We start from the raw sequence: 23,872 nt of genomic DNA on the forward strand, positions 1-23,872 counted from the left end.
CAGATTTTTAAGTAATCCTAACCCAAAAGGGCGAAAAACACGGTTATTCGCCATATTTGAGCATCCATAATACCGCTTTTTTTATTATTTTTCAAATCTGAAATAACTATTGCAAAGGGCTACTCTCCAGCTTTTCACGTCACTATTTATATGTATGATTATCATTTTTTAAATGGAAGATATCGTCGATTGAAAAGAAATAAATTACAGGTTTCGCAATGTCCGATATATGAACGGAAACAAAGACATGTAAATTCCTTTGATGAATCTTTGTTCAACGAGGCAATATATTAACGAAAAATCTTAAATAGCTGGTAGCTCTCAGTTTATAAAACCTTAATAAGCTATAATCCCGTAACCTCAAACACAATAACATCAAGCCCATGACAAGTAAGGCTCTGCTATTGTAAGCCGAAATAAGTTGTAACTCCAAAAAGCAATAACATCAAAGCCACGATGGTAGGGCTCTGCTGTTTCAAACTCAAGTATGCTGTAATTTTTGCCGTTCATATATCGGTCATTGCGAAACCTGTAATTTAGTTCTTTTCTTTTAGTGAGCTGATACCTCTCCGAGCTAAGTTTATCTACTGTCAGCGACTGATATATTGTAATAAAAATAAGTTTAGTACTTGGTGAATGCTACGAACTGTTCAGAGAAAAAATATAATTAAACAATATTTAAAATCTTATAACTTGATGAACTTTCTCAAAAGTGTATTAAAGTATCGAACAAGCTGATATTTTTCGAGTTGTAGATAGCAACATCAACATTTCATTCTGTTATTACGAAGATTTTAAACTAATGTGTGGAAAGGATAAACAAAATGAGTGAATGTTGAAGAAGCTCGCAATAGTCATATCTATAAGCCTTTATTAAGATCGATGAGGAAGGGATAATAGATGAAGAGTATATATATGGGTTGAAATACTTGATTTCTCACTTTATTGTAACTTAACTGTGCTACGATCTATTAGTTTTAGCCTATAATAATTTGACTACGAGAGCAATCAGGTATACATATATACGAGGCCTGTCCGGAAAGTATCGGGCCTTCCTTTATATTTTCGTGCTATTGTTATTCTTTATCATCTGGTGGGTGGCATCCTTCAAAGTAATCCCCACTTGATTGAATAACACGGTTCCATCGATGTTTCCACTTTTCAAAACAGTCCTGGAACTCACGTTTAGGGATAGCCTTAAGTACACTCGTTGCATTGTTTTCAACCGCTGTTTTGTCATCGAATCGGTGTCCTTTGAGTGGTTTTTTTAGTTTTGGAAACAGCCAAAAGTTACAAGAGGCTATGTCGGGACTGTATGGAGGTTGTCGAAACAATGCGATATTGTGTTTGCTCAAAAACTACTGCACAAGATTGCATGAATGCGCTGGCGCATTATCGTGATGGAGAAGCCAGTCACCACTTTCCCAAAAATGCGGCCGTTTTCTTCTTACTGCATCACGCAAACGTTTCAAAATTGGAACGTAGTATTCTTTATTGAATGTCTGACCTGTTGGTGCATATTCGTGATGTACAACACCTTCACAATCGAAAAAAACAATCAACATTGACTTAACATTGCTCCGACTTTGACATGCTTTTTTTGGTCTTGGCGATTCAGAATGCTTCCACTGTGAAGATTGTTGTTTTGTTTCAGGATCATAACCATAAACCCATGATTCATCACCTGTAATAACTTTTCTAAGCACATTATCATCATTATTGACCATTTCCAGATTGTCTAGAACGATTTCTAAGCGAATGCTCTTCTGCTCTGCTGTGAGCAATTTTGGGATGAATTTCGCACACACGCGTTTCATTCCTAAATTTTCGGTTAAAATTTCTGAAATGAGAGTTTTTGGTATCCCAAGGTCTTCTTCTAGTTCTCGCACAGTCATACGACGATCTTGTTCAATTGCAAGTCGCTCCCGCTCAATATTATCTGCGGTTTTTGTCGTTGAAAGTCGGCCGGAACGAGAATCACTATAGACAGAAGTGCGACCATCCTTGAACCGTTTATACCACTCTTTTATCCGTGTTTTACTCATACACTCGCTTCCGAAGGCCTTTTGCATCATTTCAATAGTTTCCGAACTCGTTTTTCCGAGTTGAAAGCAAAATTTGATGCAAATTCGTTGATCTTGTTTTTCAGTCATTTTTGACAATATCAAAATCCGACGAACGCGAAAAAGGCACTGTAAACAAAGACATGCTGCGCATGAACTATACGTCCGGCAGGTGTCAGTAAGTAACTAATAGATTCGTGAGGCTTTACTGTTGACGTTTCTGTCTGGTAGAGGTTGCTCGAACACTATGGCGCGAAGATATAAACGTAGGCCCGATACTTTTCGGACAGACCTCGTACATATAATTACATACTATTAAAATTACTTTTGCAAACTCTATTCTTAATAATTTGTTGTTTTTCTATTAATAAAGCCTGAAGAGGTCAGCAAATGTGCCGACGAAACGTTGCTGAATATAATTAAAATTAAGTGATTTTCCATTTATCACTATTTCCCTTCTTTCAATCATTACAAAATTTATCACTTAAAAAATCATAAGGGAATCTAGACAGTATGTTACGTTTAGAAGCTCGCAATAGCTATCTTAATGTTTATAAAAACCACCACTTCTGGCCTACTGACATGCGACTTGCAACCATGACTTGTGATATTGTGATACTTATTGACCTGTCTAATTTCACTTTTCTTAATATGTGTGTGGAAAAGGGAAAGGATTAATTAATATTACTATTAATTTCTTATATAAAAACATCAAATATCTAACTTATTTTATTTTTCAGGTTCATCGATTAGTGGTGACAACATGCACTGATTATTTTCTTGAATTAGAACGACAGCAAAATGAAAATAACTATATTGAAAATCGATCAATAACTATGCCACCTGATATATCGTACGAAAGTATAAAATCAATAATAAGGTTGGTAAAACATATATTCAATCTTTTTCCATAAAATGAATCGTGATAGAGATAAATCATATATAGACTAAGGTAGTCAAACAAATTCTCTTACAGAGTTCTAAAATGCATTTGTGTATTTTGTTACTAGCTGAATCTTCCTACAATATGCTCAAATCCTCGTAACCCGGAAAGATTGAAATATTTTTATTTTTCAATTTTGGTTATTTTTGTCAATATCAGTCCACCACAGAATCTAACTAAAATAAGTATTCAACCATTCAAAACGCTAAGTGATTAAATCGAATTAAGGTCCACTCGCGTACTTTGGGAAAAAGCACCCAATTTGTTTTTTCTACTTGCTTGAATTGTTTCCGAATCTCTATGAATCTTGCATCATTTTCAAATTTATTTTAGTTTCTTGTAGCCAGCAAAGTTCGATCTAAGATAATATAGCACAGTTGTATCCCCATTGTATTTATGACAATAATAATATGAATAATATAATAATAATGAATCAATAATATGTATAACTTATACAATCAAAGCTTAGTGACTTATAAGGGTATTCAGTGTACATAATAATTACATACAAGCTTACATATAATCACATACTTTGTTTGGTTTGTAAAAATGGTCTGAATTATTAAAAATTGTCAGTATATTAAAAATATTTGTAAATATTATAAAATATCAGTTATATTTTGATCCCGGTAATGTACGTATATATTCAACTTTCAAATACGCGTCTTGAGACACGGACTCGATCACTTGTTCTTATCAAAGATCTATCAATTTATAATTACTCATAAATTTTTTAATTTATCTAGACTACTGTTGAGGATTTATCATATGCTTAATTCTAAGCACTTGTGTCTATTGATTTCATTTTATATGGTTCTGTTACAGTTAATGAATCTCCCCCTTCCCCCTTTCCCATTATACTTTTTGCAAAAAACAAAATTTATGAGCAAGTAAGCTGCCGCAATTACCTGGAGCCTAGAAACCATTTTAAAATCAATTTTAAAATGGTAAATATGAGAAATTTATAATTTAACAATTTTTATTTAATTACAAACTCGCAAATTCGTCATGTTGTTCAATCAAGTTCAATGTTTTTGCTTCGTAATTATAATAAAAATTATTAAATTACAATTTTTACTTGCTTGTGACTACAAATTGATTTTGAAACAGTCTCTACTGGCAGAGTAATCAAATTAATTATGATGTCAAACCAATAATTCTTCAATTTTTTTAGTATAATGGTAATGATATCTTGAAATAAGGATAAGTCGCCAAGATCTAACGTTGTAATTGGTTGATGCTAAGAAAAAGCTCAAAATTTTGATTTTTCTTATACTTTGAAATATTGTTATTATACAGAGTGTCTCAAAAGCCCCGGGACTGACCAAAACTCGAAAAGATCGCGTTATCGGGAAAAATGTTACAAATAAAGTTGATATGTTCGTTATTGATGCACTCAGTGATGACCTTGCTTTTAACGTCAAAGTTATTTTTCAAGATCATTTCAAGGTCAACTTTGATTTTTCAAATAAGAACCTCTATTTTTTACCTTTGATCCGGATAGAGCGAGAAATTCTACGTTCAACTGACATATTATACGTGGGATCTGAAAGACCCTGCAAGGTTATTTCAAGGTCAGCTTTCGTTTTTTAAACAGAAACACCCATTTTTACCCGACATTCAGAATTAGCGGAAAATTTTATATTCAGATGAAATAATATATTTGGGGTCCGGGAGATCCGTTAAGATGATTGCCAAGGTTATGCGAATTCCAATTTTTTTTCTGTTTAATCTAATGATCCTACAATAATACGGTTTGTCGGAAAATGTTTCAGATGAAAGTTACTGGACTTTGAAGGGAACACTTTCTGTTGAACGCGACTTTGATCTTGACGTTTATTTTCTAGGTCACTTCATGGTCATTCTTATTTTTCTTTAAAAAAATCTCAGTTTTGACCTCGGATTCTCAAAAAGCGTAAAATTTTACATCCAGATATGTACTCGTACTCACAACCGAGGGCCAGAAGAACTTCAAAGGTCATTTGTACAATAATATTGTATTTTTTTCGAATAGAAATCTCCTTTCTCGTTTCAAAATCGATTAACGTAATTATTCAACAATCAAATATCAAATCTGATCTTGATTTTTCGGTCATTAAGTTATTTAAAAGAATCCAAAGTCAATTAGTACAACTTATACGAAAGAGATTTATTCAAAAGTATTTTAATAATAATAATTTTATGTAAAGCCATAATACAAGTATTTTACATAATAATAAGTACTTTAGTAATAATAACAAACTAATAAGAATAATCACATATTAATGAATTAAATGTTCAAATAGATGACTACCGACTTCTTGACAGTAAGCTAATCGATGGTTAAAAGATGTCGTAGCATTTGCAAACGAATCTGCTGGTAAAAGTTCATCGATAATACGTTGACGTAATTCATCTAAATTGAGTGGCTTCATCTTGTACATTCGATGTTTCAGATGACCCCAGTGAAAATAGTCTAGCGAAGTTAAATCTGGTGATTTCACTGGCCACTCAATTGCACTCCTTCGACCTATTCACCAATGAGAGAATACAGCATCCAAATAATTGTGCACCTGACTTCCAAAATGTGGGGCAGCACCATCTTGCTGGAACCATACATTTAAAAATTATTCAAAATTCCAGCCCATATATTTATTTTTTGAGGGTATTGCGTAGTATGTTCCTGCATCCATTGTGCAGGAACATACTACGTAATACCCTCAAAAAATAAATGTATGGGCTGGAATTTTGAATAATAGATTAATAGACCCATTCTTCATTCAGGGTAATCTGACAGCGGCAATTTATGAAGAAATGTTTCGAAATCAAATTCTTCCTGCAATAAGAGAGATCGCATTTTTTAAGGTTAGGAAATAAGAAAAAGTCACTGGAAGTCAAATCAGACGAATATGGTGGATGGTCAATTAATTTGAACTTTAAATCGTTAATTTTTGCCATGAAACCGCACACGTGTGAACTCGAGCATTGTTTTGAAGAAAGAGGCATTTTTTTTGTTCAAGTGAGGACGTTTTTCTCTGATTTTTTTCTTTCAGCTAACCTAATAATGACACATAATATTGTCCAGTGATCGTCTGGCCTTTTTCCAAGTAGTCGATGTAGATGATTCTATACGCATCCCAGAAAACCGTGGCCATAATCTTGCCAGCTGACTTTACTATCTTTGCCTTCTTTGGGGCTGCTACTCCTGCGGTAATCCTTTGTATGGACTGTTCTTCGGTTTCAGAAGTGTAGTAGTGTACCCATGTTTCGTCTACAGTGACGAGTCCACGCCAAAAGTCTTCCGGATTATGACGTATGCGTACAAAAAGAGACTCAGAGGTGACGACGCGGGTTCGATTGTTTTCAACAGTAAGCAAACGCGGCACCCATCTTGCTAATATTTTTTTCATCTCCAATTTTTTAGGCAAAATTGAAATGATTGTACCCTTGATACCCCTGTGGCCTCAACTAATTCTCGCAATTTTAATCTTCTATCACTCAACACCATATTGTGGATTTTGTTGACCATTTCGGGCGTACTCACTTCTACGGGGCGTTCTGAACGAGGTTTATCTTTTGTTGTTGTACGGCCGCGTTTAAATTCATTTACCCAGTTATAAACAGTCTTAAACACAGGGGCAGACTTGCCATGAACGGCGTTCAACTCAACTGTGATTTTTTTTTAGTGTAAGGCCTTTCAAATGAAAATGTTTTATCACCGCTCGAAACTCTGTTTTTTCCATTTTTCAAATAAACCAATAACTTTTTGTTCAACCAACACTCACAAAAAAACGACTTAATGAATCGAGCTGAAACTTTGTACGATATCTAGTTAGATTGCTTGCCAAAAACATTATAATTTAAGCGTGACGAGCGCCATCTCTTGGATTTTGTAAAGACTTGTTGACCCCCCCTCGTATATACATTAATTACATAGTCGCAATAAACATACATACATTACACAATTAATAAATTGTGTAATCCAGCAGAGGAAATAGCATTTCTGTTTGCCAGTCTGGACATATTTAAACTTAAAGCTAATAAAATAAAAATAATGAAACAAAAAAGAAAATATTTGTATAGTCGGTTTGAAATTTGATAATCAAAAACTATCAAGTCAAGCAAACAATTATAATTCAGTTGATGTACTTTACAATATTATACACTTATCGAAATTGAATGAGCATTGTTGTGGCTGTAGTTCTATTGGTGTAAGTTGCTTTTCTGTCACTTGCATAGTAGATTTTCATTACAGGTGGTGTTGATAATTTAGTGTAAAATTTGTTAAGTATCATTTATACTGTACAAAAACAACTATCTCGTGCAGTTTCGACCAAAAGGGTTGCAACCCCTAATTTCTGTCATCGAAATTTTTACCTTCTTTGTACCTATTTTTGAAAAAAAGTTCATAATGAGCTTGAAAAAATTAGTAAAAATATTACCGTGGATAGAATAAGAAAAAAAATTTACCTTTTATTTTTAAAACCACCCCTTATGTTGAAAAACCACCCCCAAAAAATTGTTTCCAATACATTACAGGTAGTGTTGATAATTTACTGTAAAATACGTTGCTCATCACTTATAATGTACAAACACATTTATCTCGTGCAGTTTCGACCACGAGGGTTGCAACCCCTAATTTATGTCATCGAAATTTTTACCTTCTCCATTCCTATTTTTGAAAAAAAGTTCATAATGAGCTTAAAAAATTGGAAAAATTATTATCGTGGATAGAATACGAAAAATATGTACCAATTCAAGATTATATCACCTAACAAGACCCAGAACTGGGACAACGTTTTTCCAAAGTATTTTGTTGCGCCGATTCCGAATCTGTCTGGAAAAATGGTCCATCACCCAGTAGCAATTTCTAAAACTCCCCTTATATCCCAATGGCAATTTCCCGCACTAACACGCACTATCAGAATGCTTACAACCCCCCCTAATAACCCCCTAAAAACCTCCAATGAAAATGCCGTTAGCCCCCCACTAATAGCCCGAAGACATAGCTGAGCCCCCTTGCAACCTTATGGCAATGCTTGCAACCCACCGAATAACATAATGGCAACGTTATCAACCCTGCTAACTACTGGGGTTATTAGGGGGTTATTAGGGGGAGGGTCTTATTGGGGGGGGAGTTATTAGGAGGTTAATGGGGGGTTGTAAGCAATGCCATTGGGGGATATTAGGAGGGTTATTAGGGGGAGGTTTATTACCATCGCCATTCGGTGATTAGGAGGGTTGATAGCATTGCCATTGTTTTTGTTGGTTGAGTTTTTCTCCTTTCTTGTGACTGAAATTGTAAACTGCCAAGTAATATATATTTAATTGATTTTTATATGCGTTACTATAATTCATTCAGTTACCAATTAAAAACAATCAAAAAAATTAGGACGGATTTATTGTTCATACTTCTTACAATAATGATATTCTTCATAGAAGTGCTCGAAACATAATGATTTTTTGCACCAACCGCAACGTATAATAGCCACATTTTTGCATCCTTCTATGTCACAATGTGTATTGCAGGAATCTCCAAAACTGTAAGCAACAGGATTGTCAAAATTTTCTGGTTTTTTAGTGAGGTAACCACTCTTGAACCAGGAATATTTAAAAAGATTAGTATATCTTGGTGAAGATAATTGATTGTGGACTAACGACTGAAGTTTAATAATGTTGTTTCTTTTATGTAAATCCAAATCATAATTCATCAAAATTACGGTATCTGAAAATTGGCGGACAAAGATCTTCCATATGCGAAATCCAAAAACATCAAGTGGCTGAATTTCTCCCGTTGTGCCAGTCGGTATTTTTTTAAAATTTATAATTTTATCACATGGAGTTACAGTTTCTATGGCACTGTCACAATGACCGCTCCAGGAGTCAAGCATATTTTAAAGAGATCTAAAATCAAAAATCTTATTTGTAAAATCATTTATAATGACATTAATTGTAACTAGATGGGATTATGTATACCTGTAGTCAACTTTCCAGATTTAGATGCTTCTACGTAAACATTTTCGGGTCTAAATAAAGTGGTTTCAACAATGGGTCCAAACTCACCGCTAGATTCCTTCAAAACTAAAAAGAGTGGTGACAGTAATTCTCCTGCGGCTGATATGAGTGGCTGTATAGTATAACTGTGGGTTGTTGAAGAAACTGACTGTACTAAACACTGTACCTGCTTTTCTCCTTCAACCGCTAGCGTTCTTCCGGAGTGCATTTCCAGTTGGAATCCGCTCTGATCAGAATTAAACACATTATGAATTCCAATTATTCTTATGCCTGCTTTAACATCAGCAATAAAAGTATTTGCTTTAATCGTTAGTTCTGAATTACTTTCTAGAGTTTTCTTGGTTATAAACTTATTTATTTTCCGGGATACTATTCTATGAGCTTTCTTGAATTTACAAAGCCAGTTATCCGAAGCTTTGAATCTTACATCTTCTGATTCTATAATCTTTTGAGCTTGCAATGCCCATCGACGTATGTCACGATCATGAATGATGTAACCAGCGTCTACTGCTGCTTTAAAATTATCAAAAGTGTACTGACAAATTCTTGCAATTTTTTCTCTATAAGTACCACCTTTGTTGACTGTATGAGCCCAACGTTTCAACTGACTCACAGATGAAACTTTCTTAAATTTTTGACGTACACTTTCAACACTTAAATTTTTTTTTTGCCACTTCTCCAGTATTCTACGGCTCTTTGCTTATATTCAAAACTGACATCTTCATTGTCTTTGGTACAATGGTCGGTGGGTGCTTCGAAATCGTCAGGAAAATGGTGTTGAACTTCATCTTCTACTATTTTTGCAGCATGATCTTTGTAATCTTCTTGAAAATCTAATGTATCTTCAACGATCATATCTACTTCATTGAAATCATTCACGGAATCTATTAAAATGCTTTTAATTCTTTCCGACAATTGAATCTCTTTATAATTTGTCTCACTTTCAGGTATTTGTAGAGTTTGAAAGTAAGCTAATAATAAATTTAAAACGTTCAGAGCGTTAATTTTCATTTTTTAATCTGAAATAAAAGAAAAAAAAAATATATATATATATATATATATATATATATATATATATATATTATATATCTTCTATTATATTAAACAGAAGGCGCGAAATTCTCCGTGCGTCCGTCCATCCATCCGTCCCCCTTTTTTCCTTATTTTTCCTCTGTATAGGTCTCTCCTGATATCGCTGGGGAATAAGAAATAAACTGAATAACAAATAAACAAATTAGAATAAAAACAAATAAATAAACAAATTGATAAGTAAACAATAATGATAAACAAACTTATAGAAAACATTCATGAAAAAAATTAATTAATAAATTAAAAAGTAAACATATTAATTAATAAACAATAATAATAAACAAATCAATAAGTAAACAATAATTATAAACATCATTAATTAATAAATCCTCATAATCAGTGTAATTTCAATTTTTTTAATAACAAATATTAAAAAGCCGTAAAATTATTTGCATATAAAAAATAATTTTATAGTTATACTTACGTAGCAGGTACTACGAAATACGAATTAACGGAATAGTATCTTATTATTATTTGTACTTATAATCTTATATTCTTATTACTATTTATTATGCTGTTAGTTCAATAGTCGATACAATACGTCCAACAACAAGAAAGTTGTGTTGGCTACTGATGAAGAATTACTTACTCATATTTATCAATCATGAAAATAACAGACAATCGTCAGAGACGCTGATAGTAGGACGTACATAAAATTCTGATAATACTATCATTCATATATCAAAATTTTTGCGCATCCGAGAAACTATACTTATCTTCTAGGTATACTTATAATATTATATTATTCTTGACTTGTTGTTTTATAAAATAAAAGTTATTTATTTTTTGATAGAATTAATAAACGATAGAACGTAAAAAATTTAAAAGAGAGCAACAAAATAGCTATGGAATCATAGCTTATTTGATTTAGAAGAGATTGTAACGATATGTCAGAAACTTTTTTTAGGATGGTTTTTCAACATTAAGGGTGGTTTTGAAAATAAGTTTGAACAGGTAAATTTTATATTCTTATTCTATCCACGGTAATATTTTTTCCAATTTTTTAAAGCTCATTATGAACTTTTTTTCAAAAATAGGAATAAAGAAGGTACAAATTTCGATGACAGAAATTAGGGGTTGCAACCCTTGTGGTCGAAACTGCACGAGATAGTTGTTTTTGTACAGTATAAATGATACTTAACAAATTTTACACTAAATTATCAACACCACCTGTAATGTATTGAAAACAATTTTTTAGGGGTGGTTTTTCAACTTTAAGGGCGTAGTTTGAAAAAAAGCTTGACTAGATTAACTTTATTTTTGTATTTTATGTAGGGTAATATTTTTTCCAATTTTTTTCGGGTTATTTTAATTTTTTTCATAAAAATAGCCATGAAATAGATAGTATTTTAAATAAAAAAAATAAGGGTTGCATCCCTTGTGGTCGGATTTGCATGTGCTAGTTTGCTTTTCACATGAGAAGTGATATGAAATTTGTTTGGTCGTAAAATATCAATTAGATGCTAAGATACATTGGAAAATCTATTTTTGGGGGTGAACTTTGAGGGTTGTTTTCACCCCCTCAAAGTGTTTTTCCGCCGATAAAAAAAAATACGTATGTCTTATTTTTTGATGAACTATAACATATCAAAAGATTATTGAAATCGGTGAGGTCGGGTTGGGGGGGGTTTCCTTGTAAGATACAAGTCTTTGATATAACAATAAATACAAGGATAAAGATTTTCAATTTTATTAAAAATAAAAGTCTAATTGAATAATAGTAACTTTATTACTTAGTGAAGTAAACATAAAAAAGAAGTAAAAATAAGTAAGAATAAAAATAAAAAAGAACGAAATATGAAAAATAAATAAATATAATTAAGTAAGAAATAGGAATACAAAGTAAATAAATATATAAACGCTTGAAATGTACCGTAAAACAAACACAATTGACTTTATCTTTGAAAGAAGTTCTCGATATTTTGAATCTTTATCCGTTAGCCGATTGCTCAAATACGATCTCTAACACGGATAGTAATATTTGCACTCCTAGTATCAAGTCAGAACTATATCATTCGACTGCATCCCTTGAGCTCTCGAGTGACGTAGAACAAATGCTGTTATTCCACTAGACGAAGATGGTAGCCACCTATTGAATGAAAGGTTAACTTGTTAGAATATCGCGTACCTCGAAGTTACCGGGCTCGTGGACTCATTGGGTTGTAAGAATCTCTTGCACCGGTTTAAGTTAAAGTGTCCATCGTTGAAACGATGTCTGCCTACGACATCAGTAGATATAGTTAGATATAAGTCATTTAAAGCTGTCCAGTAATGCTTTGTCCTATAAAAAATACTATTTCAATCATCCACACTTTATATCTGTAGAAAAAACGTTTCATGGGGGTCCACAACAGGGTTTTATCGAATTTTAAGGCTAGATTATCAGGGTATTCTGAGGTTATTGTATAGTTTCGGTAATGAGTATCGGTGATCCAAATCACAATAAAATACGTTACATGGATTTTTAAATGACTCACTGTGTTTGCAGGCTTTACGAAATTGCTGTAATAGTAAACTTCAAATGACGATATTTTGGAGAGAAGAAAAGATATTCTAAACTTAAAAAAAGGGTTTTAGATGGTAAGAGTGAACCTTTAAGATAGCGTACCTAGTTTTCCAAAAAAAAATTTATTCTAAATGTTATTGTGCCTGAAAAACAGCGAGAAACAGTATTTCTTGCACCTTTAGGGATATTTAAAAAAACTTGATGTGATTCTAAGGTCAAATTTCAATTCAACGACCCAAACTCTACCAGAAATAAGTAGTATCAACTAATGAGCAAATTTCACGTTGGGCTGTGTAATAGATGGGTAATTCCGTATTGTGCTAAATTATTACTCATTTTCGATTGCCATATCAATGTAGAAATTGTTTCAAGTATTTAAGCTGTTAAATATTTGCACACACACACGCAAAGAAGACGGTGCAGCTAAAGTTATGATTAGCCAAGCAGATTGAACCTATTGTACCACTATTAAACATGATGAATACCATAATTTTATTGAAACGCGTTATCTTGGTCCTGAGGAAGTACTCGTATATTACAGAATTTTCAGTAAAACAATGCAAAATAAGAGTCATACCGTTACAAGATTACTAATACATTAATGTGATGAACAAGCAGTAATTATTATGCAGAACGAAGATGAAGATTCCCTGTTCGTAAATTTAAATAATTGAAACAGTAAGTTATTTAATTAATTTAATTTGAAGAAAAATAACAAAGCACCAAAGCAATATAACTATGCTGAAATTCCTAAACATTTTACGTACAAGGAAAATAAAGTTCATGGTCAAACTATTACATCATGGGAAAATAGAAAAAAAAAACATTTTAATTGTATAGGACGGATGTATACCGTAAGTCCTACACAAATTGAATTATTTTATTTAAGATTATTATTACTTTACGTCAAAGGTGCTACAAGTTACGATGATTTGAAAACAGTAAATAATGTATTACATCCTTCTTTTACTGCAGCCTGTCTAGCATTAGGAATTATTGAAGATGACGATGAATGGAACAATGAATGGAACAAAGTTACGAGAGAAACCGTCACTTGGATGATGCCTAGACGACCAAGACATTTATTTGTTGTTATATTGATTCACTTTCAACCTATTTATCTAGAAAAATTATGGAAAACCTTTAAAAACCCTATGTCAAAGGAATTTCCACGTGACAACGAGTTTAATATTAGTTATCAAATGGCTTTTCTAACATAAACAATATGTTAATTGAGGAAGGAAAAGTTTTAACTGATTTTCCGACGATGGTAATGACAACGTTGACAAAAATAATTTATTGCAAATTGGCAATCAATAATATCAAAAATTAAATGCTGAACAAAAAGAAATAGTTGACAATATTATTAAATCGCCAAATTCAGATAATTATACTGGCTTAACTTGCTTCTACGTAGATTTTTTAATTTTTTGCTTTTGTAACAGCAATTTACTATAACGTATAAGGTAATGGAAACTGTTTAACATACGAGGGTGGTCCGATAAGTACTTAGCCTCACCGCCCGATGGCGCCACTCTCGCAAAAGAAATATTCTATCACGTAGTACAATCTTCTCGATGGTTACTGTCAAGATTTCAGCCGGATCGGAGTTGTAGTTTATTTTTGAGAGCGTGTGAAAGCAAGTGTGTCACACCTTCGCCGTCACCATGGCCAAATTGGTCGAATTAGGCTACAAACTGCTGCCCCATCCACCGTATTCTCCAGATTTAGCCCCGTACGACTTCTTTTTGTTTCCAAACTTGAAAAAGTCACTCGCCGGACAGAAATTTGAGTCGAATGAGGAGGTAATCGCTGCCACGGAAGCCTACTTTTCAGACCTTGAGGAAACGTATTTTTCAGACGGGTTAAAGAAGTTGGAGCATTGCTGGGCCAAGTGTATCGAACTAAAAGGAGACTATGTTGAAAAATAGAACGCCACTATTCCAAAATTTTCGTTTTTCTTTTGTAGGCTAAGTACTTATCGGACCACCCTCGTAGTGACGAGATTCGTATATCAATTCAACATCAAGACTTGTGCCTTTAATATTATTATTATTATTATTATTATTATTATTATTATTATTATTATTATTATTATTTCAAGATTATTCCTTGCGAATCCCAAAAGAGAGTCGCAATAATCTTCTCGGCCGAAGGAATTGTCTTCGCCTTTTTCGGAGCAGATTCCCCCTTGGTAACCCATTGTTTAGACTGTTCTTTGGTCTCAGGAGTGTAGTGATATATTCATGTTTCATCTACAGTGATGAAACGACGCTTAACGTCTTGCGGATTTTGCTGGAACAGCTGCAAACCATTCCTGCAACACTTCACACGATCTCGTTTTTGGTCAATCGTGAGCAATCGCGGCACCCATCTAGTGGATAGCTTTTTCATGTCCAAATGTTGGTGCAAAATATTATGTACCTGTTCGCTCGAGATGTCTACAGTACTAGCAATCTCACGCACCTTCACTCTTCTGTCAACCATCACCATAGCATGGATTTTATCAATGATTTCTGAAGTGGTAACCTCAACACAGGGCGTCCAGAACGTTCAGCGTCTTTTGTGCTCATATGGCTACTCCGAAAATTTTGAAACCACTTATAAGCCATTCTAATCGAAGGTGCACAATCACCATAATGTTTATCAAGCTTCTGTTTAATCTTCTAAGGCGTTTCGCCTTTGAAAAAGTAATGTTTAATCAATACACGCAATTCTTTTTCGTCCATTTTTTTACAACCACTCGATTTCTTTGATTGATACGAATGTAAAACGCAAAGTAATTGGCCGATCTGGCTGAAACTAGGTGTGTGCTCTTCCAAGATATGCCACTAGCTAAAAATAACCTTGATACGCACTAGTAGCGCCGTCTCTCTGACTTTGCATGGTTTTTTCAAACGACCCTCGTAGTATACATGGTGTCCCATTTTAAAACAACCACCCCGAAATTTTCGACGGTTGGCGTTGTACAAAAAAAATTGTTCAGACAACAGTTATTTGGGACAATGGGGGCAACCTTTCTGTGAAATCCGATTTGACCTTGAGATTTATTTTCAAGGTCATTTGAAGGTCAAAGTCATTTTTTGAATAGGAACCTATATTTTTGATCCGAGATTCGGAAAGAGCGGAAAATTCTACGTTCAGATAATGTATTATGTGTGGGATGCGGTTAACCCCCCCCCCCTCGCCTATAGTCATGTAGGGGTCAAATTTATGAGTTTCTTGATCTATGCACAAGGATGATCGGGCAAGGGTAAGGTTAATTGTAATAACCCAATAACTCGATAACCCCAATAACCCCAATAACTCAATAACCAAGAAATATTTTGAATAAGGACCCCCATTTTTTATCCCGGATTTGAAAAGAGCGGGAAATTCTACGTTTAGATAAAGTATTATGTTGGGGGATCGGTTCAACCCCTATCCCACCGGAGCAAGGGTGAGGTTAATAAGGTATGGATTACCCAGCCAGTGAAGGCAAGGTATTAATTACCCAGCCAATGAAGGTAAGGTGTCGATTACCCAGCCAATGAAGGCAAGGTATTGATTACCCAGCCAACGAAGGTAGAATTTCCCGCTCTTTCCGAATCCGGGGTTAAAAATAGGGGTTCCTATTTAAAAAAACAAAGTTGACCTTCAAATGACCTTGAACATGACCTTAGAGGTCAAAGGCAAGGTCACAGAGATATGTCCCCCTCAAAGTTGGGCAACTTTCATCTGAACTATTTTTCGCCAACCCCCTTAGTTTCCGAGAAAATCGACTGGGTCATTTAAAATGGCCTACCCTGTATAATGAATATAATTAGAGAGAACGAAATATATTTATGAATAAACAATAACTATAAAACCGGTTAAAATCTTTTTTAAGGGCCTTAACTTATTCTAAAAATTTTATTTAAATATCTTTTGAGCCTTTAAGCCATGGCTTTTTAACGATTGTAGAATTTGAAACATTAAGCCAGTTAGTAAGTTCGCATAGTACATTAAAATACTCTCCGTACACTAAATTTCGTCCAAAATGAAAAATGGCATTACTCTAAAACATTTATCATCGATATAAAGTTACGTCTCTGATACTTCATTAATCTTAAATCCAGTTAGTTTATCTTTATCTGAAAACAGCGATAATTTAACTATCTAAATCTTATCCAAATCAATACGTAGAGATAATTTTTCTTGTTTTTCATATTTACAATTATTATGACAATGTTCTTGAATATCCCGCCAAACGTCAATATTTTCATCAAAAACTTGCTGCAATGTATATATTTCATTGATTTCTAAATTTAAGGAAAAGTTGTGTAACGAAATTTACTTCGTTATCAATTTTTAAAGGTGGGAAAGTGAGGCGCATTCGTTCATAGCAATCGAGGAGGAGGAGGGAAAGGTAAAGAAATACAATTAAAAATTACACTTCAAGTACCATTAAATGGTTTTACCGTATTATTATAATTTACCAAAGAAAAAAACTTTACAAAACCTTACTCACTAATGAACACAACAATCAAACACGCCTTATACACTATTGAACACAACGGTTTTCTTAACACATATTACGCAATAGATGGAACGGAAGAACAAATTAACTTATATTAACCACGTTTACAAAAATAACAATGAACCCGTAACGTGTCGCCCGACAGGTGACCGCCTTGACGATAAATCGACTTAACCTACTCATACTAAGAGAAAACCATCCGGCGAAGGATCGCCTTGACGGTACGCTACCTTAACAAATAATGCCGGCCGTGTAATTATAAGCAGGTAGTCGGCGAGCTAACACCTTGCCACCTACCTGACCATTACACCTAATCGCTGTGCCATACCGCTAAAGAGAGAGAGAGGGGGAGAGAGGGAGAGAAAGAAAAAAATAAAGAGCCTTGACCTTAGCTGTGCGGAAACGGGGAGGCTTGGCTGTGCCCTGCGGATGGTGTTGCTGGCCGTCGCTGGGTGACTCCTAGCCGACTCCTTCCAGGTAGCGTCCTTTGCAAGATGCTGGTAAGAGGTACTTGTCCTTTGTCCCTCTTGGCTTCTCGTCTCAGCTCCTTGGCGTCTGCGTGTTCGGTTGACTTTTACCTCTGCACTCTGCACTGCTGACCGACTTAGTACTGTCTACCCGCTCGCTTGCTTCCGTCATCTATAGCTTCCTCGTTTTCTTTTTCTCTCCCCACTTGACCTACTTATTAGACGGCTCGCGACCAAAGCGCTAATTGATTATGCGTCGCGCGTCTGCCTAATCCTGCGTGGGGCATGCACGCCTCCCTCTCTGTCTCTCTCTTTATCTAACACTTCTCTCTGTCGTCCACTTAATGATCTCGGGCCGACTCGGCCTCGCTCGGCAATCTTCGTCGGCTGAAACAAAGACCATGCATTAGACGCATTCTTAAATGCGCCCAACGCTAGCCACCGTGCCTTGCCGAGAGAGGGGGAAATGGGGAAAAATACCGACGAGAACAAGCGCAATGCTTGCTCTTGTCACAATTTAAAAAAAATTACTTGTAATAGGATCAGGTCTTAAATCACATCCCTGCATTTTGTTCCAATTGTGTGTTCATGTTCTGTAAATTTTCCTATTATTCCAAACCTCATACATATATCCGAAAAATAATCTACAGAATCTTTCTGAATAAGTAACATATATTTATCAGCATTAAGAAAATTTGAAAGCGGTACTAAATTAATTGAAGTTTTTGTCACATCTCTGTTGAATATTTGTAAAAGGATATCTTAATGCTTACATCCAAGCAAACTTTTTCTGACTAAGTAATGATAAAATAGACTATGTGCGCATGATTTAGCGTGAGATAAGCTATTTTTGTCAAGTATTAGTTGAATGGAATTATTCAACGAAAATATTATTATTATTATTATTATCAGTTTCAATTTGCAGTTTGACGTGAAACAGACGATATATTGTCAATATTTTGTTATTTTTATATGGATCATTATGTATTATATTATTATAAATGTTAAGATCTGTGTGATATTATTTTATTAATCTATTATATTCTCTTATAACAGATTCTTCAGTTTTTATACTAGAAGAATCAAAATTAATTAAATGCAAACCTCCTAATTTAGTAATTCGGGATAATGGTTCAACCATAAAAATATAAAAATATTGTTTCCTGCTTCTACAACAGCATTGTCCAAATTTAAACCTTGATTTTTATGAATCGTGATAGCATAACTCAGGCAAAAAGTAAATTGTTGTCTTGTAATATATTTTGTTCCATTATTTGAAATTGGTATTCTAATTGTTTGATATATTATTCTTGATTTGACTGAAGTTTAATGGTAACGTTGGCTATACCGATTTTTCCTTTAATCACTGCAATGACTGTTGATATAATGCCATTAACTAATCCAATAGATATTATTGATCATCTATCCAATAGATAGAATTTATTTGATTTATGCACGCTTTGAAATTAAAAATAAGAGAATACGCACTGAAATATTTCTCTTAATTTCATATTCATATAACCATATTCTAATAACATTTTTTTATCACATGGGGTCACGATGGCTCAATAGGTAAGAGTCCAGACTTCTGTGCAAGATGTCGTGTATTTGAGTTCCGGGCATGTGAAGATTTTCAGAAATAAAATTTCCATATATTCAGAAAAAAATAGTGACGGTGGTGAGTCTATATATGAATGACGATAGGAAATCAACACTATTGTATACACGTACCTAGTTTATCTCTGCAGCGTTTCACGTCGATGTAGTTCTTGAAGTAACAATAACAATAACAATTTACTTATTGTCTCAAAATATTAGACAGATTATAAATAAACTGAAAGTAATAAAAAATAAAAATGTCTTGGATTTTAAAAATTTTCGTAGAATTCTATTTAAAATTTTTTTCAGTTTTGTAGATGCAGCTTGTTAGGGATATAGACCTTTGTTAGTTTATTCTTGTTTAGTTTTAGGATAGGGACCACTATTACTTTTCCTTAAGACTCTTAAAAAAGTCTGTTTCTTATCCATATCAAGTTATAGATATTAAGAAGGTTACTGAATGAAATTTCTGGTAAATTTTTAAGGAAATGATAATTTTTAGATGAGGACCTTAACTATATTTTTTACAATTTTTTAACGCTGTTTTGAGTTTTGTTAGTGAGATTAGGTTGTTGAAGAGAGGTTCCAATGTTTCTTTGTAGTGTCATAGTACCATTTGAGTATTTTTTGAAAGTTTGTTTTGTGATCGACAAATTCTTTACGGTAGTTTCCATTGCTTGAATTTTAAGAAAACTTTTAGGTTGTTATATTTGCTATACTTACAGATTTTTCAATGATTTCATAATTTTCTTTAAGTATGGCTTGCTATCATTTTTTACGAGGTGTGTTCAAAAAGTAAGGTAAATTTTTATTTTTATAAAAAAATAATTTTTTATTCATCAATATTTATGTTGTCCCCTTCAAAGTAATCCCCCTTAGATATAATACGCTTGTGCCAACGTTTTTTCCAATCCTCGAAGCACTTCTGGTAAACACTTTCTGGTATAGTTCTTCCAGCGATTATTTTTTTATCTTCTCCATCGTTCCAAACCTCCGTATTTTCGTGGGTTTCTTGAGTTTTGGGAACAGGAAAAAGTCGCAGGGGGCCATATCCGGTGAATATGGTACCTGAGGCATGATTGTGGTTTTGTTTTTGGCAAAAAAGTTTGACACAACTAACGATGATTGAGCAGGTGCATTATCGTGATGCAAAATCCATGAATTGTTTTCCCACAATTCCGGACGTTTTTTTCGTATTGCTTCATGCGAATGGCGCATAACTTCAACGTAATACTCTTTATTGGCCGTATGACCTTGTGGTAAGAACTCTTGATGTATTATACCACGATAATCAAAGAAAACAGTGAGCAAAACTTTGATATTTGATCGAACTTGACGTACTTTTTTCGGTTTTGGCTCCTCCGGAGTCTTCCATTGGGACGATTGGGCTTTAATTTCGACGTCATAACCATAAACCCATGATTCGTCACAAGTTATAACTCTTTTGAGCATATCAGGATCATCATTGATGTCGTTTAACAGCTCTTGAGCGATGCTTCTTCGACGGTCCTTTTGTTCAAAATGAAGCAGTTTCGGAACAAATTTTGCTGCTACACGTTTCATGTCCAAAACTTCGGAAAAAGTGCATGGTACGAGCCAGCAGAGATGTCGACGTCTTTAGCCACTTCTCTACTAGCGATTGGACGATTTTTTAACACAATTTGTTTTACTTCTTCAACATTTTCATGAGTTATTGAAGTGCTGGGGCGTCCAGAGCGAGGTTTGCCTCACCTGTCCAGAGCTAATTGCTTTCTCATAGTCTTCATTTTACCATGGTGCGTTTTTGCTTTTACATATATTCTTAAATTTCGGAATGCTATTATTGGTAGAGTCACTCATGTTATTCATAAATTCGTTTACTAACTTATTTTTACAATCTATAATTTTTTTTAGATATTGGTTCTTGGAATTTTATTTAGTTAGTTTTTTAAATACCCATGTTGGTTAAATGGGGAACGGACCATTCGTTTAATTTATGGTAATAAATATAACATAGTGGTGATTACTATAAGAACTTGTTTCCCAGTGAGTGATTAAGGTAAAGTTGCTACAAAAACTTAGATTGATTGCGCTCTCTTTGCTACTAACAAATTCTTAATGTACATAAATTTTACCTTAAAATACAAAATTGATTTTTTTATAACGACTTCGAATGTCATTTCAAAGTTACTGTATGTTGATATCTTGAGAATTGCTACGACGATTGCAAAAATACAAAAGTATGCCTTCATAGGATTAAACAACAATTTTCATACGTTTTGAGCATCGTTGAATTCGATGATGGGGCACGCTTGATCCCATTGAGTCTAGATTGAGATTAGCTTAAAATCAAATCAACGAAAAAGATATACCCTGGTCCAAAAAACCACTCTACTTTGTTTTAAAGGTCGCTGAATCTAAATCCAGTGAAAATTATTCATTCTTATTCAAATTGGAAGGTTTAATACTCTTGTATAATCAAATTAATTATTTGATAATTAAAATTAACATTCAGTACGAGTAAAGATGACGTTGAGGTAATTACGACGTTTTGAAGTTTTTATTTATGATTCCCTTATGAGGCAATAACAATAACAATGAGGCAATATCTACTAAGTTAAAAATGCATTGAAAAAAATATTATCAGGCGTTATCAAGAATAAGACCTCAGAAACTTTTAATCAAGAGGAGTTGAATGATCTCATAAGATATTTCAGATTATTCAAAAATGGAGTCGAGTATCTAGCCCCAGTATTGAAAAAGAAAAACTCATTATCCAAGGGAAGTAAAGCTTATGTTTATCGAGATAATGAAAAGAAGCTTCCTGAGTTCTTTGCGAAAGATACAGAAAATTCAACAATGTTCTCTAGAAATGTAATAGAGTTAATGAATGAATTGAATCCTAATATTTATAAAGATGAAGAGCGCAAGTTATTTATCGACTTTTCTGAACGGAGCCTGAAAACTGTACTTTTATATAATGGAACCTTGTTTGCACCTATCCTGATTGCTCATCTAATAAAGTTGAAGGAAACATACGAAAATTTGGAAATAGTATTGGAAAGATATATTACGTGGAACATCAATGGAAAGTTTGCTATGATCTTAACATTTTAACTCTGATTCTGGGGTAGCAGTCAGGTTTACAAAATATCCCGAATTCTTATGTTTGTTGGATAGTAGAGATAGAAAAAAATCTCTATGTACGGAAAGAGTGTCCACGTACAACAGATTTTAATACAGGGATTAAAAAAATACTCCGTGAACCTTTAATAGATCCAGAAGATTTCTGGAACACTCCTCGTGGTCATTTCAAGGTCAGATTTATTTTTTCAAATATGAATCCCTATTTTTTACCCCGGATATAAATATAACTAAAAATTCTACGTTTAAATGATATATAACTTGTGAGGAAAACCATGTAAGATCATTTCCAGGACTTTTTTTTGAGCTTGCTGCTGTGATATAAGTTATTTTCCTCGACATCGTCCAAGCGTGTGTTAGGCTGTTTGTTGGTTCATTCTGATCTAAGCAGCCAAGGGGCTTGACCTCAGTAACGAAACGACCTATAATTCACATAGCATGAAAGCTCTGGTTATCACTGTACAAATTAAAGATTGTGATGAAAAAGAGAATCATCGGATATAGCCGTCAACGATAGCCGCGAACTCCGATACAGTGCCTGGTGAACTTTGACTTCGATAGGATCAGTTCCATGACTAACGATTGACTTGATGTATCGAAAGCCGGACACTTACATAAGTAAGATTTCTACTTTGTTGCACTACAACTTGGTTATAAAATTTCTTAAAATAATTCAGTGTCTCATTTTTATGTTTTAAAAAATGTACTATATAGAGTTTTTATCTTTTAATAACATGAAGAATTTAAAGTTACCCATTGAACAGGACATGGTACCACATAGATCAGCATAGGTGTTTTCTCCAACATCGTATTCATATTCTTAATTAACTTTTTTAAGTGGATGAGGATTTATGCATTTTTCCAAGGCCCTTGCAGAAAACACTTTTCTCTGGAACTTCGTTAACTCTATCTATGGCTCCATTCGTGACTATTTTCTTGAAGGTTCTTTGGTTAAAGCGTCCCAGGCTTTCATGTAGTTGTTGAAATTTACAGTTGTTAGCATGCTTTTCCATCATAATAACTTTAAAATACAAACAACATATATTATTATGACATCTAATACCTTCTGCTAGCGTTTTATTCGACGACGTGGTCTTAATCTTAACGTAGTCTTCGAAAACAACTCTAAAACATTTTCGAACTGACAAGCCTGTAGCAAACAAATGTTTCTTTAACAACGGAACTTGTAGAACTTTTTCGATTTTTCCATTAAAGCATTCACTGTTCACTAGTTCTTTTATTTAAAATTGTATCGTCCATACAAATATCGCACGGTTTAATAAGCCTGTACACATGAAACCATTCGCATCTCGGCGTCATATGGTTTGTGCATGCACTATCAGTGAGTCAAGCGTCTTCTAGATCGGTAATATTCAATTTGCGACTAACTACCGATACAACATTGGTCTCGAATTAATTGGACTCACATTTGAGCGTGTTGATAAACGCGACATTAGATTTCATCTCCATTAAATTTGAATTTGAAATTTGAACGATTATTCGATGTCAATGTTGCTTGCTTACCTTGTACTTATTATCTGTTACTTAGATTTCTTACATTGTCTCGTGAAATGGCCTCTATCATTATAA

The 23,872-nt window shown here is 33.8% G+C and overlaps 1 protein-coding gene across 4 annotated transcripts in view; it reads left to right on the top strand.

The window, feature by feature from the left end:
- LOC131664196 (centrosome-associated zinc finger protein CP190) overlaps nucleotides 1–23,872 on the top strand; it is a 256,006-nt gene that overhangs the window by 124,517 nt on the left and 107,617 nt on the right. For all 4 annotated transcript variants that reach the window (XM_058935103.1, XM_058935129.1, XM_058935112.1 and 1 more), the window contains one exon: nucleotides 2,804–2,943. In XM_058935103.1, coding sequence (XP_058791086.1) covers nucleotides 2,804–2,943 — 140 coding nt within the window. The remainder of the gene's footprint in view (nucleotides 1–2,803; nucleotides 2,944–23,872) is intronic.

This window comes from Phymastichus coffea, unplaced genomic scaffold, assembly GCF_024137745.1.
Source record: "Phymastichus coffea isolate CEN01 unplaced genomic scaffold, Cenicafe_Pcof_1.1 PCOF00003, whole genome shotgun sequence".
In the NCBI taxonomy this organism is placed as follows: domain Eukaryota; kingdom Metazoa; phylum Arthropoda; class Insecta; order Hymenoptera; family Eulophidae; genus Phymastichus; species Phymastichus coffea.